A 20261-nucleotide genomic window follows, 5' to 3' on the forward strand; every position below is an offset into this window, starting at 1 on the left:
AGACTGAGTCTTGTGGATGTGTGTGGCCTGTGGGTTGTCACAGCCCAGACTGAGCCTTGTGGATGTGTGTGGCCTGTGGGTTGTCACAAACATATTTAGATTACTAAGGGGAGGAACAACCCATTCACAAAGTTCGACTTATATTAGGATGTGCCCCCCCACCCCCTTACCATTTTTTCTTTTAATGAAAATTTAATGATCTTTTTCTTTTTTGAAAATATATCTTTCATACGAATGAAATAAATTAAAAAGCCAGTATAGTAGCCAGTATTCATTAAAATAAAAGGATGTCTTTATTGTATTCATTGAAATAAAAGGGGGTGGGAAATGGCCAATGCACATATATACGCTCGTACTTACACATATATACTAAGTCCAACTTTGTGAATCAGCCCTCCCTCCCCATTTTTTTCTGTTATTATATAATGACAAAGAAGAACTCCACATCCATTCAGTGTTTATTTTAAGCACTTCTTTTATATTCACTCTGAAAAACACTTACTTCACATATCTCAAATGACAACTGTACACACAACAAAAATCATATGGGTAATGGGACCTAACAAAAGCTCAAGTTTATCATTCAACATTTAAGTCAGCTGATAAACAAAAGTGGACAGTAAGGGTTGCAGAGTACTGCCATAACACATTGTTGTTGTATGTATGGTACTGCAGAAATCCTTGTGTTATGGACACATTGGTATATTTAACATGCAGTCTCCACATTTGGTGGGGGAATGCAAGCTGAACATAGTCTCCATAACCCATAGAATTCTGCAGACCACACATGCAACAAAAGAATGTGAAGCTACAGTATCCAGTCACCCTCCAACCCTCTCCCCTGTATTATATAGTATATATATACCTCATGTTTTGATTGTACAATTTGAAAGAAAAAAACAAACCAATTTCTTTTTCTTTTCTTTTTTTTATAGTATATATATACCTCATGTTTTGATTGTACAATTTGAAAGAAAAAAAAACTTTCTTTTTTTTTTTTTTTTTTTTTTTTTTATTATTATTACTTTTCATACATAATAAAACAAAGTTTTGGGGGGTTTTTTTGGTTAAAATATTACCAGTTTCAATTGTTTGCTTTTTTTTTATTAATATATATATAATTGAATGAAAAACTGTTTCCCTGTGTACATTCATATTTTTCCTTTATATAAAGCAGCATACCCCCAAAGATCCACTATCTCAATCTCAGCTTGGACTTTGGAAAATGAAAATAATATTTCAGTGAAAACTGGGGTGAGATGGGGTACCATTTAGCAGAGACTGGGATAGGGTGGATGTTTTTTTTTGGGGGGGTGGGAAGGGGGTTTTATGAGACAGGGGAAAAGGATAATGTACATAAGAAAAATATGTTTGTTTCAATTATATATTTTTGAAATACCATTTTCAAAAATGAAACTAGTTATATGTTGTTTTTAATGTTGCTATCATTTAAAGAAGTTATCAGAATTGAATTAGCAAAATAAGGAAGTTTGCATTAATTTTGTCTTCCACTGGCATGTCTGAGAGCTAATACTTGGTTTGAAAATAAGGGTAGGAGGGGATAAGCTGTTGATTGGAGAGATGTGTGCAGTTGTTTTTTTTTTGTTGTTTTGGGGGGGATTTTTCTTTTTTTTTTTCTCCCCTTTTTCTAATTCCTGTATTTCTGTTTTCAGCAGCTCAACGAATAGTGGCATAACCCACAAAACTTATCTAAATATGGACATAAGATATATGTGTAAATAACCTCATATAAACCAGCATCAAACCACCTACCAGAAACTGCACCCACAAGGCACTTAAATATATATGCCTGTCATTCTGTCCAATGAATTTCAACAGAAATTCATGTTCAGAAAGCTGAACTTCACAGTTACTGACTCAGTGGTTTTAAGAAAGGTGAAAACATGAGCAAACACCATTTATCATGACCTGACATCACTTCAAGTTCAAACATTCAAATCAAATAGTTATTCCCCTGGATTGTACAAGCACGAACTTCCTTTTGTATGTCACTGCTTTGGTTTTTCCAATATAGCAGAAAAAATACTGGCTTTTTTGTTGTCTTTTGTTGCTTATATTTTCTAGTCCAGCTGACCATAGGAGGACTGAAAAGCAAAATACTGATCCCATGAATTCAAAACGAAAAAAAAAAAAAAAAAAGCATGTAAAGAATACTAGGCACTCGTTTTCTCGGGCACACAAACCAAGGACAGGCCTCTGATATCTGACAATTTTTTGCAAGAAATTTTATATATTAAGAAATGTACAAAAATTGTCACCATACACCTCAAACATAGGTGCAAAAAAGAATGCATCATATTAAAAATGCCCAGTTATCAAGTCTGGAAAAAGAAGAAAATATTCAAGGATTTCTTGAAGAAAACAGATGAACTAACAAAAGGAAAATGCAAGAAACAAAGAGTGGTGGGAAAGAAGAAACTTCTCAGTATTTCCTGAAGGCAAGGATACTGTTTATACTGAAAGAACCTCGAATCCCCATGTGGAGAAAAAAATACTGTTAAAACGGAGATCAAGAAACATTGTGGAACAGCACAGGCAGATGAAAATACACACAGTGTCAAAGGTGTGTTTCTACATGCACAGACCTGCATGGGCCCACTCATGTGGACCAAGATACATCAATAAAAAATGTACACCACCAACCTATTAACCTGTCATTCTCACAGCACTGAAGAATTTCAATCGGGACATGATAGTAACAAGCATTATCAACTGCATCAATTGTTCAGTATGAAAGTTCTACAAATTAATTCTCATTCAGTTAAATATTCTCTCTCTTTAATGCTTATGAACATGTGCACTAATGATTATTGTGCACAAACTTTTACACACGTGTACTTGTGTAAAATGCAGTTCATAAATTTCCTGCACCATTTCTGATAAACCTAAGCAGTGGTAAGGCTGTAAAAACCAACCCAATGGTATGAGACAGAATAGGTAGGGTGAAAACAGTAACAAGTGGACATGGCACTTACTCAGTATTGGGACTCTGAAACTGTACATTAATAATTCAAAGGTGCAAATACTTGCTCGCACACAACCCAAAATCAAGAGCAATCGTCAGAGTTGGTGACCGAGAGACAGGTAGTACAGAAGAGATGACCTTGTATCTGAAATAAACAATTTCTTTTGAAAAATAGTCGTTTGTCAAACTTGAGCAAACATGCGCACACACACACCTATACAGAATGTACATCCAACAAATGTATACCAACCGCATATTCTAACTGCCACACACACCCAAAGGTCCCCCAACACTCGGTCACAAACACACACACACTGACCACACACATACAGCTATGCTATCCACTTTTATCCACCAGACTCCGAGACACCAAATTCTTTGAATAATATTAAATGCATAACATTCCAACACTGATCATTTACGTAAATCCTAACCGAGTGTACATTTGATAGACAGGAAGATTCACTCTCTCCTGCCCACTGTCCCGACTGATCCAGTCAGTCATGTTAACAACACAGCCAACCACAGAAGCCTGCCTGCTCTGGACTGTGAATTCATATTCAGTGTCTTGGGCTTGGCAGAGGAAGGCGGGGCCCAATCCTCTCCTTCCGCCATTTTAATCTACCCCAACTTTGGTGAGCAAGGAAAATCAAGTTAGTGCCTTTCCCAAGGACATAACACCATGTCAAAACGGGACCTTGAATCCTGATCACTGGTTCAGATAAACACCACCTTACTGATTCTGGCATGGTGCCTGTGCTCTCAGTATGGAATAGATATAAAGACTGCAGGCCATAGCTCCCACACTTGTCCTGCGTCTTACCTCCGGGAGTATGACTGCATACATGGCGGGGTAAAAACGGTTATACACGTTAAAACCCACTTGTGTACATACGAGTGAACGTGTGAGTTACAGCCCACAAACAAAGGAGGAGAAGTCTTGTGTCTACGTATGTCTTGCATCAGAGTCCTCTCTGCATTCATACATTATCTTGATTTCCTGTGTGCTTTATTAAGCTGTGCTAATTTGGAACAGTGCTCATCAAAAGTTCAATGGTTTCAATTCCTGCTATTTACAGTATGGGAGAGAAAATGCCATGTATAACATGCACACACATTCACACGCAGATGCTGTGCAAGCAGGCATGCTCACAAGCATGCACACTGTCGCAAACACTCCCTTTCCTTTTCATTTTATCCAATATCGAAGTGGAAAAAAAACTGAAGACGTACTGTTCATATGCTGTATACTGAGGCAGTTAATCACTTTGTATAATTATACACACACTAAATAGAAATACTTGTGCACACTGGAGTACATGCACATACACTCACAAAGTCAAATCTAAACAAAACGTTTTACTCCATCAAAAGTTCTGTCAGACCCTTTCACTGAATTCGTCAAGGAAAATCACTAAACAGTTTCCCTGTCAGTGATTGACATTAAAGGCCTCAATATTCTGACAGCAACATTTTGAGACAATATGTAAAGAAAAAGGCAGTAGATCTCACCTCGCATACTGTAAGTAAAATGTGAATGTACACACCAAGTTTTCTACTTAATAATCACAGTAACAGCTCAGTTTGTACTGGATGTCAGTCTGTCTATGCAGAAGGCACTGAGTCTCGGTGAACAGGCCCGCTCTGTTCAGGAAGAATACATGCTGGCAGCCCGAAGTCTGTTGGATGGAGAGGCAACGCGCCTTCTCTTGTGGATGACGACGATGGCAATACCGAAGACAATGATGGAGGGGACGCCAATGACAAGCGCAGCAACGATCGGCCAGAAGGCTTCATCAGAGCTGCCGCCACTGTTGGGGTTCGAATCTTGCCTGTTGCTGTGGGCTGTGGTGGCGCTCTTTGGGGTGCTGCTGAAGATGGCTGAGGGGACGGGGGTCATGGCTGAGGGAGTTTGTGCAGGGGTTGTTGGTTTTGCGTCTGTGCTTGGACTGCCTCCCCTTTGTGTGGAAGTGGAGTGTGGTGTGGACTGGCTTTGTTCACTGCTGCTGTTGCCCGCGTGATCTGCAGGAAAACTGGAGTCTGATGTTACAGAGTCTGTTGTGATCGAGTTTGTAACAGCATTTGTTATGTCTTCAGTTGTTTGCTCTGCGTTGCTGTTCAAAGCAGAAGTGGTTTGTTTTGAGTTGGTGCTATCAGGAGAACTTTGAGCATCTTTGGTGTCTTTTGTACTGCCACTCATGCTTGACATTTCTTGCTTATTTTCTGTTGCGGTATTAGTTTGTGCCACTGTTGTTGATGGTGATAATGATGATGTCCTTGGTGTAGTGGTTGTTCCTGTGAATGTCACTGGTTGACCATGGGTTGGGGTTACCCTCTCAGTCTCTGCAGACGTGGTAATCACTGATGACTTCAAGTCAGAGCTTTCAGTGATGTTCACACCCCGTTCACTGACAGCTGTGGTTTCAGGTTCACCACTGTCTGGTAAGGGTACTGACGAATCAGACACTTTGCTGCTTCCATCAGTAGTGACTCCATTTTCCGAAGTGTCAGCATCCTCATGAAAAAATGGAGACTCAGTCATTCCCCTGCCTTGCACGACTAAATTATCTTCCCCAAAGTCATCAGTAATGTCAGAAATCAACATTCTAACACCTGATGAAGTTCCTGATGGCAGTGTTGAGGAAGACGACGTGACATCTGCATTTCCAGTGCTGTCCACCACAACGCTGTCACTGGTTGCATCGTCACTGCTCATCACGTCCCTCAGATGGCGGTTGTGTTTCGCCAAAAAAGACGACTTGCTGAATGGGGAGCGCAGCTGTGTGTTTCCTGCTTCCCTCTTGTGCCGCTGCGTGCGGAGGGATGGCATGTGGTCAGTGTGGGCGTTCAGGGACACTGGAGGCTGGACGCTATCCATGGGTGGGATCACACTTCTCACTGGTGTTGGGGGCTTGTCGGAATCTTTCCCCGTTACACAGCGCCGAGAGACAGCGACGGTAAACCTGCAGCATTGTCAAAAGGTATGAGAAGGATAATGTGAGAAAAATCAAGTTAACAATGATTCTTGTAAAAAAATAAAAAAAAGTAATAACTGATCAAATCGTGTAGTTCTGCTAACGGCAAAGAAGCTATTTCAGGGCTAATAAAGGATGATTTATCAAGACTTACTACAGATATGCAGAATTCACTTCTCCTTTCTTAGGCCATGAAACTGCATGATTTAGCACATGCACACAACATATGAAATACTGTCAAACGATAGAACATAAACAAGTAGTCGCCTTACATACCAAGGGCACAAACAAAATAAAATATATTGTTTTAGAAATGTTCTAACACTATCAAAAAGAAAGGAAAAAACAGACAAAAAGGGAACCCAACAAAAACAAGGAAAAACGAAAGAATGAGGGAGAACAAAAAACTGGAGCATGAAAATGGCGTCAATGGGACATACCTGGTCTCGTTCAGGTCCCCCTTCAGAGGCAGCACTGTGACGACCTGGTCAGGGGGGTGGAAGGTGTGATGGGTGGTGTCCACCACCTTCCCCCCCTCCTCCATCCACATCACCATGGACGTCTGGCCGTCCTGGTCACCCTGCAACAAGTACATTACATGGAGTCATGGCGTGCACGTTTGTGGTCATTTTTCTGTGGTACTGTGTGAACTGTTTGCTGAGTTATACTGTCGTTGTGAAACATGTCCAATGTCGGTGTGTGACCCATTTTGTGTTTGCTGTGTCTCTGTTTCTGACCTGTTTTGTGCTCATCTGGTGTCACTGCTTTGTTCAGTTAGGGTGTAACTGTGTGAACTAATGTTTGCAATGTCACTGTGTTATCAGTTTTTAGTTCATGTACAGTGTCACGATGTAAACTCTTTGTTCATTTACAGTGTCATGATGTAAACTCTTTGTTCATTTACAGTGTCACGATGTAAACTTTGTTCATTTACAGCGTCACGATGTAAACTTTGTTAATTTCCAGTGTCATGATGGTAACTTTGTTCATTTCCAGTGTCACGATGTTAACTGTTTGTTCATTTCCAGTGTCACGATGTAATCTCTTTGTTCATTTCCAGTGTCACGATGTTAACCCTGTTCATTTCCAGTATCATGATGTAAACTTTGTTAGTGTCATCAAACCATGTTGCTTACAACAAAATGGCGCCGTCTCTGAAATTATGGTGTCACTGTGTGAAGCTTGCAGAGTGATTTACAATTTGAACTTTTGTATTCATTTACAGTGTCACTGAACTCTAGTTACAATCAGTTTGACAGCTGTATTAGTCCCTATCAAGTTCAATAACATGTCAGTCACACACACACACACACACACACACACACACACACACACGAACATGATGCAAAGCTGTGCATGTACACACACACACTTGTGCGTGCAAGCACATTCATACATGCATGCAAACTATGCAGGTGCACAATCGCGCACCAACACATATGTGCACACAGAGATGAAAACACACACAGTGTAGGCCGGAGAGACTTGAAGACACACAGACAATCAGAACAGCAGAGAGACAGGTACTCACCATGGAGCCACAATGCAGTGTAACGAAGGGCTGTGCTTGCAGACATGGGTTCAGCGAACTGCGACTGCCATACCTGAAAGAAACACCACACTCTCTGATTCACCTGGTCAATGAGATTGTTTAACATTTAATTTAATTTTCAAGCTGATACAAAAGATCCCCAACCTCACACTCCCCTCCCTTCATCCCCCCCCCTCTCTCTCTCTCTCTCTCACTCACACACACACACACACACACACACACACAATTTCGTCTTAAATTATCAAAGTAGATTGATGTGAAATCAAGAACTAATACTGTTACTACCACTGTAACACAGACAAGGACAAAACACAGACACAGACAAACACACACACACACACACACACACACACACACCAAAACAAGCACAAACAAAATCAGTGTTAAATTTGAGTGACAGCAGCGGTTACTGATGCCCACACCACCGTGCATAGGATAGCTTTTAACTATACTAAGGTACAAAGGGAACTGAACTTGACTGACCTTGACCCAGTAACACAGTGGAGGAAAATATTGACCTTGTTGTCCCTGGTAACACATAGGTCGTGTTTACTGTCGTCCCGTCCTTTGAGATCCAGTAAAGTGACATTCAGAATACAGGTGTGCCAACTCTGGAACAGAAGACAGGTGTGTATATTCTGTGTAAACACATGCCTGCACACACTGTATCTGGAGGTGGGGTGAGGAAAGGGCAGAGAGAAGGGAAGTGGTGATGCAAAGAAGACAATGGAAGATGCTCATGGAAAATACATTTGCTATTCTCCGTCGAACAAAACAGTTCCTTCACATTGAAAAACATGTGCATTCAATGGGCAATGTTTTTTGTTACTGTTTAATGGATGCTTTCTGTGAGCTAGCTGATTGGTACATGGACTCGGTCTTGCTGAGGCTGATGGTGAGTCCAAAGCGCCTGCAGGAGGCTGAGAACCTGTCCATAATGAACTGCATGTCCTCATGAGTGTGTGCAGCAAAGCGCGCAGTCATCAACGAAGAGGAAGACCAAGTCCATGTACCAGCCAGCTAGCTCACAGAACGCCAGTGCCTCCCCCGCACCCCCTGGCCCCCCCACCCACCCCCCCACCTGCAATCAAGATCGATGACACCGACAGATAAGCCTGCCTGCCTACTCATCCGTCGGTCCGACGGGAGACCCCATTCTCCATTCAATGGATGCTTTATCCAAGATCAATTCACATTCAGTGGGCAATGAATTTTGTTACTTTATTGGATGCTTAATCCAAGATCCATTCACATTCAATGGGCAATGCTTTTAGTTACTGTGTAATGGATGCTTTATCCAAGATCAATTCACATTCAGTGATGATGGAGTCTCCCGTCGGACCGACGGATGAGTAGGCAGGCAGGCTTATCTGTCGGTGTGTGTCCTCATATGGGAGAAGAGGCCGATTCCCACAGGTGTTGCAAGGGAAAACGTCTCCAGAAGTTGAACCCTGCTTCCTTCGCTCACGCTTCTCCTTAATGGCCAGCGTTCTCTTGTTTTCAAACGTATTTATGCCACTAGAGCACAGCATCCTCCAGCGAGAGCGGTCAAGGGCATCAGTTTCCCAGGAAGCGATGTCTGTCACAGGCTTTGAGGTTTGTCTTCAAGGTGTCCTTGAAGCGCTTGCAGTGTCTTCCAAGTTCGCGGTGGCCTTCCTTCAGCTGGCCATACAAAAGCATCTTCGGGATCCTGCTGTTTGTCATGCGGACAGCGTGTCCTGTCCAGCGTAGCTGGCACTGGATCAGCAGGCTTTCGATGCTGGGCAGGCTGCTCCTCTCTAGGACCTGGAGGTTGGAGGCCCTGTCTTGCCAATTTATGCCGAGGATCTTTCGTAGGCATCTCTGGTGAAACTGCTCAAGTTGTTGAATGTGACGACGATATGTCGTCCATGTTTCACAGCAGTTCAACAAGGTGGTCAGCACAACAGCTCTGTAGGTTTTGATTTTGGTGCTGAGCCTGATGCATTTATTGTTCCACAGCCTGTTGTTGAGTCTGCCAAAGGCGGAGCTGGCCTTGGCGATGCGCAGCGTCACTTCTGCATCAAGGGCTCCGTTGCTGCACAGGGTGCTGCCCAGGTAGCAAAACTTGTCGACTGACTTGATCTCTGTGTCATCGATCTTGATTGCAGGTGGAGGAAGGCACTGGCGTTCTGTGAGTTAGCTGGTTGGTACATGGACTCGGTCTTGCCGAGGCTGATGGAGTCCAAAGTGCCTGCAGGAGGTTCAGAACCTGTCCGTAATGAACTGCATGTCCTCATAAGTGTGTGCAGCAAGCGCGCATTCATCAGCGAAGAAAAACACTCTCAACAGTGCCTCAAACACCCTGGACCCGGCGTGGAGTCGCCGCGTTGAAAAGTTTGCCATCTGTGCGAAATTGAATGTAGATGCCCCGGTCACAGTCTTGGAAGGCGTCAATCAGCATGAGAGAGAAGAGAATGGAGAACAGTGTGGGTGCCAGGACGCAGCCCTGCTTCACTCCATTTACCACAGGGAACGGATCCGACAGTGGGCAATGATTTTTGTGACTTTAGTGGATTTTGAATCCAAGATCCACATCTATAAATACAATGACACCTTGCCAAAGAATCGGCTTATTTCAGTCACAGAGAGATTAGAGGGGGGATTTGGGGGACAGGGTGGAGGGTGGTGTGTCAGGTATGGAGCCAGCCAAGGTGCCATACATACACTGATACAAACTATTGAGGTAGTTGGCCCGAGTTTGTATCCATTTGCTCAGGCAAGTCCCAAGGATTGGTGACTGGGCCTACCCTATTACCGATCTACATCAATGAAGTTTACCTGCCTCTCTAGAGAATGACACCATTTTGCAATTTGATACCTCAAGCTCACAGTGCACCAAAACAGCGTCTGATGACTCATGGAGCTTAAATACACAGTGTGGACCCAGCAACCAGGAAGTCAGCTAGCCTGTCTCAGTTACTGGATCCACAACATACAGGTATACTCCATCCATCAAAGGCAAAGCAGCCAGGTTTGCTGTGAACTGCTGCCACAAGATGGCAACGTTGACCAGAGGCTGCAGAAGCTCCACTGACCCTCTCTGGAAAGCCGCAGGTGGACTCCCAAGTCTGCTCTTCGAGAAAGACAGTGGCCTTAAGTTGTGAAATGCAGCTAAAGTGGCCACCTCAGAGAGCTTGTCACGCTGATGACAAGTGGATCCAATGCAGGTTTGACAATGAACATACTCTTCTCTGGAGCAGAAGACTGGAATGCTCTGACCCATGAGGACATTGCTGCTTCCTTCTGGCACGATTTCTGGGCTGACCAAGCAACATTAAACATCTGCCCTTGGTCACTCCCCATGAATTCAACACGTTTTTTGTTCCCAAGGAAGGGTGCAACAATCTGTGGACCTGGGCTACCAGGTTACCAGTGAGGTTGTGCTGTAAGTTTCTTTACTAATGGAGGCCCAAACCAGTGGTGTGCCAGCAGCTTCATCTGGGCAATTATCTATCACTGCCCCGCTCCCGCCAAATCCCCCGTCTCTCTCTGCCTCAACACACTAGCACGACCATATGTCAATCATATGCAATATATTACACACACACACACACACACACACACACACACACACACACACACATATATATATATATATATATATATATATATATATATATATATATACACACAGATATATCTAGATCTCTCTCTCTCTCTCTCAATATATATATATATATATATATACATATATACATATATATATATGCATATATGTATATATATATATATATATATATATATATATATATATACATATATATAAACAATGATCGAACGAAAGTACTCAAAGAGATGGAGAAAGTGGGAAGACAAAGTGACAGAGAGGCTGAGAAGGAAATTAAGTAGCTTGTCATGAATAGCCACAATAAGATTATGTTTGACTGGTTCTTGAAAATGAAGATTCATAAAGGCATCAGGTCGAAGCAGACGTTATATTGTGAAAAAATCAGCGTGTGTGGTGAGAACGCTTCGAAGCGGTTGGGAGGAACGGGGGATACACGAAGCGTACGCAATTGCAAGCTGTTCGCAATAAGGCGTTCCCAACTGACATGCTGTTGTTGCTAATGATAAAATGACAGATCTTGAAAGCAACACCCAGAAACACAGCACTCGCGTTGTCTCTGGGAGGGCCCATCAAATGTACTTGTATCCAACAAAGAGGCACGGGTTGCACGACTTTCTCGCTCTGACGAAGTGAGTGCGGGAAAATAGAATTCCATGGACAATGAGGGGGGTGGGGGCCGAGGGGGGCGGGGGCCGAGGGGGTGCGGAGGGTGGGGGCGGGGGGGTGGATTTCACTGGTGGAAAGCGATGGGGGTGGAGTCAACGGAGGTTAAAGGACAGCACGGCGGGGGAAAAAATGCAATACACACACGCGCACGCGCGCACACACACACACACACACACACACACAGAAAGTGGCACACAGAGACAAAGGTGGGGGTGGGGGGACAAAACGGAAGGCCAGTTCAGTACAAAATAATCTCTTGTGCATCACTGTTTATAGCCTGTTCTTTTTCATCAAAAACAATTGTTAAGCACGAACACAGAAAGTAAGAAGACCTTGTTTGGAAAGTGGGTGGCAAGAGAACAGTACCTCCCGTTTCAAGCAGTGGCGGGGTGGAGTTTGGAGGTGGAGGGGGTAGAGCGGGACGTGCCCCAAAGCTTTTCTTCAAATGGGTATGGCCATGTGGGCGCCACCAAATGCAAACGGTATCAATACTGAGGAGGAAATCCACGTGTTTGTTTTCAAGTGGGCGACATCATCGGCTAAACTGCCCCGGACTTTCCATTCTTGGTCAGAACCCTTTGTCACCGGGAAATGACGAAAAAATGCACGACATAAAGATATAGGCCAGATTTAACGGTCTTTTAACACCCATTTCTAGTCGTCTCTTGGATCCTCAGGGATCCCGGGAAATGACGTAAATATGTATAACGATAAAGACGTAAAGACTGCTTTCGTCCTCATCATGATAATTACCTAAAAAGAGATGGTGCACGTATTTATTTTCATGGATTCTTTGGCGTTCACCGCTGTGGAGGGGGAAGGAAACTCGGAGCGGGTGGGTTGTGTGGAGGGGTTGGAAGATGAGCAAAAAGTCAAAAAAACGGGTTTAGTAATCGAGTAAGAAACTCGGTGGATTTCATTGAACAGTGGCCGGATGATTGGCGACAGACTGGCTGGCGGTGAGTAGGCATAACTGGTTTGCCAGTCAGTATACTTGTATTTGTATTTCTCTTTTTGTCACAACAGATTTCTCTGTGTGAAATTCGGGCTGCTGTCCCCAGGGAGAGTGCGTCGCTACACTACAGCGCCACCCTTTTTTTTTGTATTTTTTCCTGCGTGCAGTTTTATTTGTTTTTCCTATCGCAGTGGATTTTTCTACAGAATTTTGCCAGGAACAACCCTTTTGTTGCCGTGGGTTCTTTTACGTGAGCTAAGTGCATGCTGCACACGGAACCTCGGTTTATCGTCTCATCCGAATGACTAGCATCCAGACCACCACTCAAGGTCTGGTGGAGGGAGAGAAAATATCGGCGGCTGAGCCGCGATTCGAACCAGCGCGCTCAGATTCTCTCGCTTCCTAGGCGGACGCGTTACCTCTAGGCCATCACTCCACTGTTTAAGGTTGTTGATACAACAAAGTAGAGTAAATCAAAGGTATGCAAAATTCACACATTTTCAATCTTGTTATGTTACTCGAAGAAAAGAGGAAACAGGAAAGAATGAATGAAATGAAATAAATGGGTATGGGGAGGTATTGGCAACAAGGAGTCCTTTTATTTCTTGGTTTCTTCTGTTCAGTCCACCTTCCCGTGTCTCCATCCCTCACTACCGCCACTCACCCCCCCTTCCCTTGACATCTCTCAGCCCCTCCTGCCTCCTCCCCCCCTTCCTGCCTCCTTCCCCTTGACATCTCTCACCCCCTCCTGCCTCCTTCCCCTTGACATCTCTCACCCCCTCCTGCCTCCTTCCTCTTGACATCTCTCACCCCCTCCTGCCTCCTTCCTCTTGACCTCTCTCCCCCTCCTGCCTCCTTCCCCTTGACATCTCTCCCCCCTCCTGCCTCCTTCCCCTTGACATCTCTCCCCCCTCCTGCCTCCTTCCCCTTGACATCTCTCTCCCCCTCCTGCCTCCTTCCCCTTGACATCTCTCTCCCCTCCTGCCTCCTTCCCCTTGACATCTCTCTCCCCCTCCTGCCTCCTTCCCCTTGACATCTCTCCCCCTCCTGCCTCCTTCCCCTTGACATCTCTCCCCCTCCTGCCTCCTTCCCCTTGACATCTCACCCCCTCCTGCCTCCTTCCCCTTGACATCTCACCCCCTCCTGCCTCCTTCCCCTTGACATCTCACCCCCTCCTGCCTCCTCCCCCCCTCCTGCCTCCTTCCCCTTGACATCTCTCACCCCCTCCTGCCGCCTCCTCCCCCCCCCCTTCCTGCCTCCTTCCCTTGACATCTCTCACCCCCTCCTGCCTCCTTCCCCCCCCCCCTCCTGCCTCCTTCCCCTGTGCGCCTCAGTCCTCTTCATCACCGTCACCCCAGCAGGAGATGAGGGCGGGGAGACGAAGAGATCAGGTTTGACCATCGTTTATAACTTGGTGGTGGCAGTGTGTGTTCAGTTTATCTGCCCGGAACCAAACCAGAAGGGGAGGAGTGTGTCATCTCCTGTCTCACCGTCCGGTCTCCTGAGCGACTGCACCATCCACTTCTGTCGCCAGACTGGTCAGCAGAAGAGAAGAGACCGAACGAGCGAAAGGCCAAAAAGGCATAAAGACTAAAACCGCGATGTATGCGTTCATTCTGCTCAGTGAATATTCCGCCTCATTTAGTAAGATCAAAAGTGTGTAGACCTGTGTGCTAGTGTGTGTGTGTGTGTGTGTGTGTGTGCGTGCGTGGGTGTGTGTGTGTGTGTGTGTGTGTGCGTGCGTGGGCGTGTGTGTGTGTGTGCGCGCGCGCTTGATTGCGTGCATACGTGCGGTGTACGTGGGAGAGAGAGAGAGACATTGGACAGAAAGGAGTTAAAATTATGCATGGTATCAGATTTTCAGTTAGCAAACAAAAACAGGTAAATTACACGACATGATAGAACAAAGATCACGTCTATCTAAATCGGTCCCCTTGCTTAGAAAAATGCGGACAAGTAAAACTGGTCACTTTGCGCGGATGAGAAAGTAAGCACATTACTTGACAGACACTGATAACAAGATGACCTCCTGAATACCTCTGTTGGTCCTCACCCGCCGAATCTCGATCCTTCGTGTCGTTTGAAACGGACACAAAGTCAGCAGATTTCAAAGTCCTATGCACGGATTTGTTACAGTAGTAGTGTGTATATTCGCATGTTGTGCTCCTTAAAGTTAAACGTAATTCAAAGTACGTTCTGGCTAAAAGCAGAAACGAGACAAAGAAACTAATCGCTGCAACCTACCGAGTCCGTCCAAGGTCCAGTTCGCTGTTCCCTGGGCGTTTACTGAACTCGTCTCGTATTTACTGTTTAGTTGCTCCCCGCCCCCACCCCCCGAAACACACACACACACACACACACACACACACACACACACACACACACACACCACAGAGAGAGAGTGAGACAAAGAGACAGAGAGCAAACAGACAAAACGCTAAATACAAAACAGACTATGGAGATGGTGGGTTGTCACACTCACACGCCACAGTGGGACCATCCCAACCCGTGCACTGAAATACACCTCCACCCGATCTTGTTAAGTATTTCTGTTCTATTTCTTTGCCTGTTCAAACAACCCATCTTTCTTGGTGTGTCGCCGCTCTTTCGTCCAGTGTCTAAAAATATTTTATTGTTTGGGAATAGCTGTCTGTTTCGTCATCCGAGCTTGCCACTTCAAGGCTTACCCCGCGGTCCGCTCCCACTGTACCGCGTGGGGTTTTGTTTACTACACAAACACACGTGGGGGGACAGAGGCTGGTAAGGTTATAGTTATTTCACACCTTTGAGTAAAAGGTAAGCTGGAGCAAAACGCAGAAATGCCCAGATGAATGAGTGCACTGGAGACTGGATATACATACGCGTTGGACTGGATACATAACGGGCACAAACTGCATCAACAGACATCGAGAGACCGTGACGACAGGGCAAACCACGCAGGCCAAAACAAAAGGAAAACCATGCCCATCTATAATCTGCAATTTAATAAAATAAAAATAAAAAGCCAACCCCACGATAATTACGTCTGTAACAATCTTTCCGTCAACCTTTTCACCGCTTGATTTCAACAGCAAACAGTCACATAGACATGCAAGCCCACACCTGCAAACGGGCAATTCATTTCCTGAGTGCTTCAGAGAAACTCAGTAGGACTAAGATTAAGTAAGAAGCACCCCGTTACCAGTTTATGAGAAGGGTGAACACTATAGGCTAAATGTTTTCCGAAACAGCAAAAATTGAAGGCGATACGCCAGTGAGGCAGCAGACGAGAAAGAATGGGGCAAAAAGAACAAGAAAAAAAGGGGGGCGGGTTGGGGGGCGGGAGGTAAGGCAGAAACAAAGAAAGCGACGGTGAAAAAAAAACGATTCTAGCACAGAAGGTTAGGTAGGTATATATGCCTCCGAGAACCCCACAGTGGTGAAGTATGTGGGCTTAACACGCACACACAAAGGATTTTAACGGGACAGTGACTGTGTTTGGCATGTGGGTGGAAGCAAAACGACACGGAATGATATCCTTCTCAATACCAACACCAGTCATGGGCGGTAGTGCCCACACCTGCACCTACCCACCCACACGCACATAATCTCTAACACAGTGGAGCTCTGATGGGGGTGGAATTCCTGCAGCATGTCTGTTGTCGGGGATTAGTCAGTGTGTGCTTAGCGGTGAACAATGAGTCACCGGTGTTTTTGTCTACCATCGTTTGTGGCCAGTCATGTCTGCGCGGGCAATTAAATGAGAAAGAGAAAAATCGGGAGGGTTAGGGGGGTATGTGTGGGGGTGGTGGGGTGGTGGGAGGGGCAGTGTTGAGAGGAAGGAAACAGACAGGGGAAGGGGGTTGAAGGAGAAAGCACGGAAGAGTTTGAAAGCAAACTTCACTTGAGTTGTTCAGATCGACGTAGACAAATAATTTCAGCGATACTTGGACTGGGAATTTTCTGCCACGGATAAAACATCAAATTGAAACATTTCACAAATGATTGGTACGCATGTCATTTTAGAACAATCAAATCCCCCCCCTCCTAATTATGTGCTTAATATTAGCCGATGCTAGTATTTGATTGAATCATTTGTTAGTGACATCACGTGGTTGATGCAATTCCAATCGTTGATACCAATAGGAAAATAAAGCGAAAGCGAAGAAACAGACGGCCCGGGTGTTAAAGTAGGTCAACACTGAGGCCCACCTACGCCTTTTCTTGCAACATCGTTTTCCATATACACACGTCACCATGATCTTGCTTCAAGTCATTGGGTGTATTCACACAATGTGGGACATGAAGGCGGTCCGTTTTCGACAAAAATCAATCAACTCCGTTTTGGGAGGAGGAAGTGGCGAGGAGTGGGTGATCAACAGCGGCAGACAATCATCCTGCGAAGAATCCGTGCCTGACGAAATTATCACACAGGCTTGGCTTGGCATGAGCACACACACACACACACACACACACACACACACACACGTGTGGACAGAGAGAGATAGAGTGTGTGTGTCTTTGTATGTGTGTGCCTACGTGTCTGCATGCCTGAGTGCCAGCGTGCGAACGTTGTGTGTGGTGTGAGTGTGTGTTTGACAGAGAGACAGCGAAAAAAGAGACAGACTGGAAGGGAGAGACACAAAGAGCGAGGGGATGAGGAAAGGCAAACAGGCAGAGATTAAAATACCATACCTCAGACAGCGCAGGGCTGTTCGTGGTGACCAGGGTCCAGCTGATGGCCAACGCCAGGCTGACCAGGGGCAGAGAACTGCTCATGTCTGGACCACTGGGTTCTCCGCGCTGGATACAACTATTTGTCTGCCCCTCTCACTTTTTCTCTTTGTCTGTCTGACTGCTTGTTCGCTGGCACTGACTGAGACGCTGTCTGCTTTGGAAATGCTGTGGAAAAAAAAGGATGCACGACTAAACAAGAAATATTACTAAAAACATATTTACGCGGGAGGGGGCGTGTGTGTGCGTGTGAGTATGTGCGTGCCTGCACCTACGCATGCACGCATGTATAATTATATGTCTACATGTTTGCATATTTATGCGCAAGTATATGCACTGCGTGGGGGATGATTTGATTTTAAAAACGGCTTCTAAAATAGGTCTATTTCTAAGGTAATTCAAGTTAAAAGACGGCTTCTAAAATATAGTTCTCAGCTAAGTTCTTTACTCTGTAAAGTAAGACTCACACTGCACGCTATGTAGAAAGTGTATGGTCCACAAGTACAGGCCTTGTTTGTCTCACCCCGCCCAAAGTTTGTGGTCTGTTTGGTCCCGTACGTCATTCTGCTAGCTATCACACGGTCTGGGACTGTGCGTGTGCTTTCACTACCCCTTTCAGACGATTGCATAAATGCCTGTGTCTGATTTCCTGTCTCTCTTTCCACCACTTACTCGTGTATGTGCGTGTGTGAGAGAGAAAAAAGAGAAAAAAAAAAAGAGAGAGAAAGAGAAAGTTTGAGTGAGTGTGTACGCTTGCGTACGTCGGTGTGTGTGTGTGTGTGTGTGTGTGTGTGTGTGTGTGTCTGTGTGTGTGTGTGTGTGTGTGTGTGTAAGTTTGAGTGAGTGAGTGAGTGTGCACGCTTGCGTACGTCGGTTGTGTGTGTGTGTGTGTGCGTGTGTGTGTGCGTGTCAGTGTGTGCATGTCAGCGTGTGTGTGTGTGTGTGTGTGTGTATGTGTGTGTGTGTGTGTGTGTGAGTGAATATGAGAGTGTGCACGCTTACGTACGTATGAACGTGCGTGTGAGGTACGGGGGTTGCAATTGTGTGTGTGCGTTTGTAAACGAAAGAAATGGTGCAATGAGTGTGTGGGCTTCAGAGAAAGAGATACAGAGACAGAGAGAGAGGGAGAAAGGGAGATAGAAAGAGACGGAAATAGAGAGACTGGAATAATATGTGTGTGTGTGCGTGTGCGTGTGCGTGTGCGTGTGCGTGTGTGCGTGCGTGCGCACACATGGACTCAAAGATGAGCAATATCCACATTTCTTCCTCTGTGTTCTTTCCATTCAGTTGCTTTCCGAAGACGGAAAAATCGTAAATTTGTTTAAATAACATTGTTATGTATAATCTACATTTCTCCCCCCTGTCGAATGACAAAAAGAGGCAAGTCAAATAGTGGAAGGGAAGAAGTGTAGAGTATACATTACAATATTAACCAGTTTACAACTTTTTCCCTCTTATGAACTGAAAAAATACACGGAAGAAATGTGGATAATTTTATTGTCCAAGTCATTTTTTAAGGTTCATGAACACTTCACTTTTTATTTACTGTTCTAAACATGACGCTTTCTTTCTCTGCTTTTATCAAATCATGTCTGATATCCACCTATAGCTTTAAATACGTCATTAATTTGTTGACTTTCATGAGCTGTGTTATTATGTTATCTTTCGACCATTCTTTTAAATACGTCAACGGTTCTGCTTTCAATGACTCTTTTTGTTCATCGTAGGCTTTCGCAATCACTTATTCAAAATACTAAATAACTTTTAGTGTTGTCTGTTATCAGTTGTTTAAATCTGTCATTACTTTAGCTATTATTGCTGTTTCATTACATCGTTACTGCGTTTCTTGTGATAGATATATGGTCACTTTTGTACTGTTCTCATTACATCATCTTCATCCTCTTGTATTCACTGTTTCAGATCATTGTCTTCGGTCATCTTTTTTTCATTCAGTGTTTTATGTACGTTCGGGTTTTTGTCGTTGTTGTTTTGTTGTTGTTTTGTTTACAGTTATAGCTTCCTTTGTTTCTCTGCTTTTGTAACTCTTGAATGAACAGATGACTGATTGAATACACAAATGAATAACAGTAATGAGGGTGATTCCATTACCAACTTAAAAAAAAAACACATCTTACAAAAAATAAAATAAAATAATAATAATAAAACAAACACTCACCAACTGCGAGGAAGAACCCGGTATACTTTCTGAACCAGTCACTCACCAACAGCCCCTTTTTTCTTTTCGGTTTTTTTGTTGTTGTTTTTTTTGCCAGAAATTGTGAAGAAGAAAAAGCTGAACGTTTGCACACCAGTGGAAGACAGACTGCGCGTGAAAAGCGGAGACACAGTCAGTTCACTGAACAGACGTCCAACTCACAAGTGACAGTGGGGAGGGTGAGTTTTCTCATACCTTTCGCGCGCAGTTCGTAGGCTGCAGTGTCTGCCCACTTTTCGTCTGCCGCTCATGGTTGTGTATCCAGGCTTGCCCCCCTTGGCCCTCCCTGTCTCTGAAACTTGGTTGGACAGTCAGTTCAAAGCGAAAGCGCGTACTCCGACAAGGAGTCCTTGTTCCAGTTAGTTCAGTTCTTTGAGATTGGTTGTTCGATGATGGGAACTTCTGTTGTTGTTGTTGTTGTTTTGTTTTTCTTATTCTTCTTCTGTTCTTTTAAATGGACATATTCATTCCACCACATAGCCGACATGTACGCAGAATGAATGCATGTGCAAAACTTGTAATAAGACCGGGATCAGATGTGTATTTTTATTTGTCTCAACTGAAATTTTGTGCCCTTCATACCATGCTCTCGTGATAACTTTCCCCCATT

General features: G+C 44.5%; 1 protein-coding gene across 1 annotated transcript; it reads right to left on the reverse strand.

The window, feature by feature from the left end:
• Positions 1 to 1620: 1620 nt before the first annotated feature.
• LOC143297501 (uncharacterized) lies at positions 1621 to 19785 on the reverse strand. The gene is made up of 6 exons (XM_076609901.1): positions 19613 to 19785; positions 17398 to 17604; positions 7997 to 8124; positions 7493 to 7565; positions 6402 to 6541; positions 1621 to 5949 (listed from the first exon to the last, which is right to left on the reverse strand). Exons 2-6 carry the CDS (start codon positions 17479 to 17481, stop codon positions 4635 to 4637), a joined length of 1740 nt encoding a protein of 579 aa, XP_076466016.1. The 5' UTR covers positions 17482 to 17604; positions 19613 to 19785; the 3' UTR covers positions 1621 to 4634.
• Positions 19786 to 20261: the final 476 nt, after the last annotated feature.

Source organism: Babylonia areolata, chromosome 22, assembly GCF_041734735.1.
Source record: "Babylonia areolata isolate BAREFJ2019XMU chromosome 22, ASM4173473v1, whole genome shotgun sequence".
NCBI classification, from domain to species: domain Eukaryota; kingdom Metazoa; phylum Mollusca; class Gastropoda; order Neogastropoda; family Buccinidae; genus Babylonia; species Babylonia areolata.

What these genes read in the sequence shown, in the direction of transcription:
- LOC143297501 (XM_076609901.1), bottom strand. Translation starts at nt 17,481, where the DNA reads ATGAGCAGTTCTCTGCCCCTGGTCAGCCTGGCGTTGGCCATCAGCTGG. An exon ending in ACAGCCCTGCGCTGTCTGAG is followed by an intron (nt 8,125 to 17,397) that starts GTATGGTATTTT and finishes CTTCTGTTCCAG; the next exon opens with AGTTGGCACACCTGTATTCT. An exon ending in GGGGACCTGAACGAGACCAG is followed by an intron (nt 5,950 to 6,401) that starts GTATGTCCCATT and finishes ACAATGCTGCAG; the next exon opens with GTTTACCGTCGCTGTCTCTC.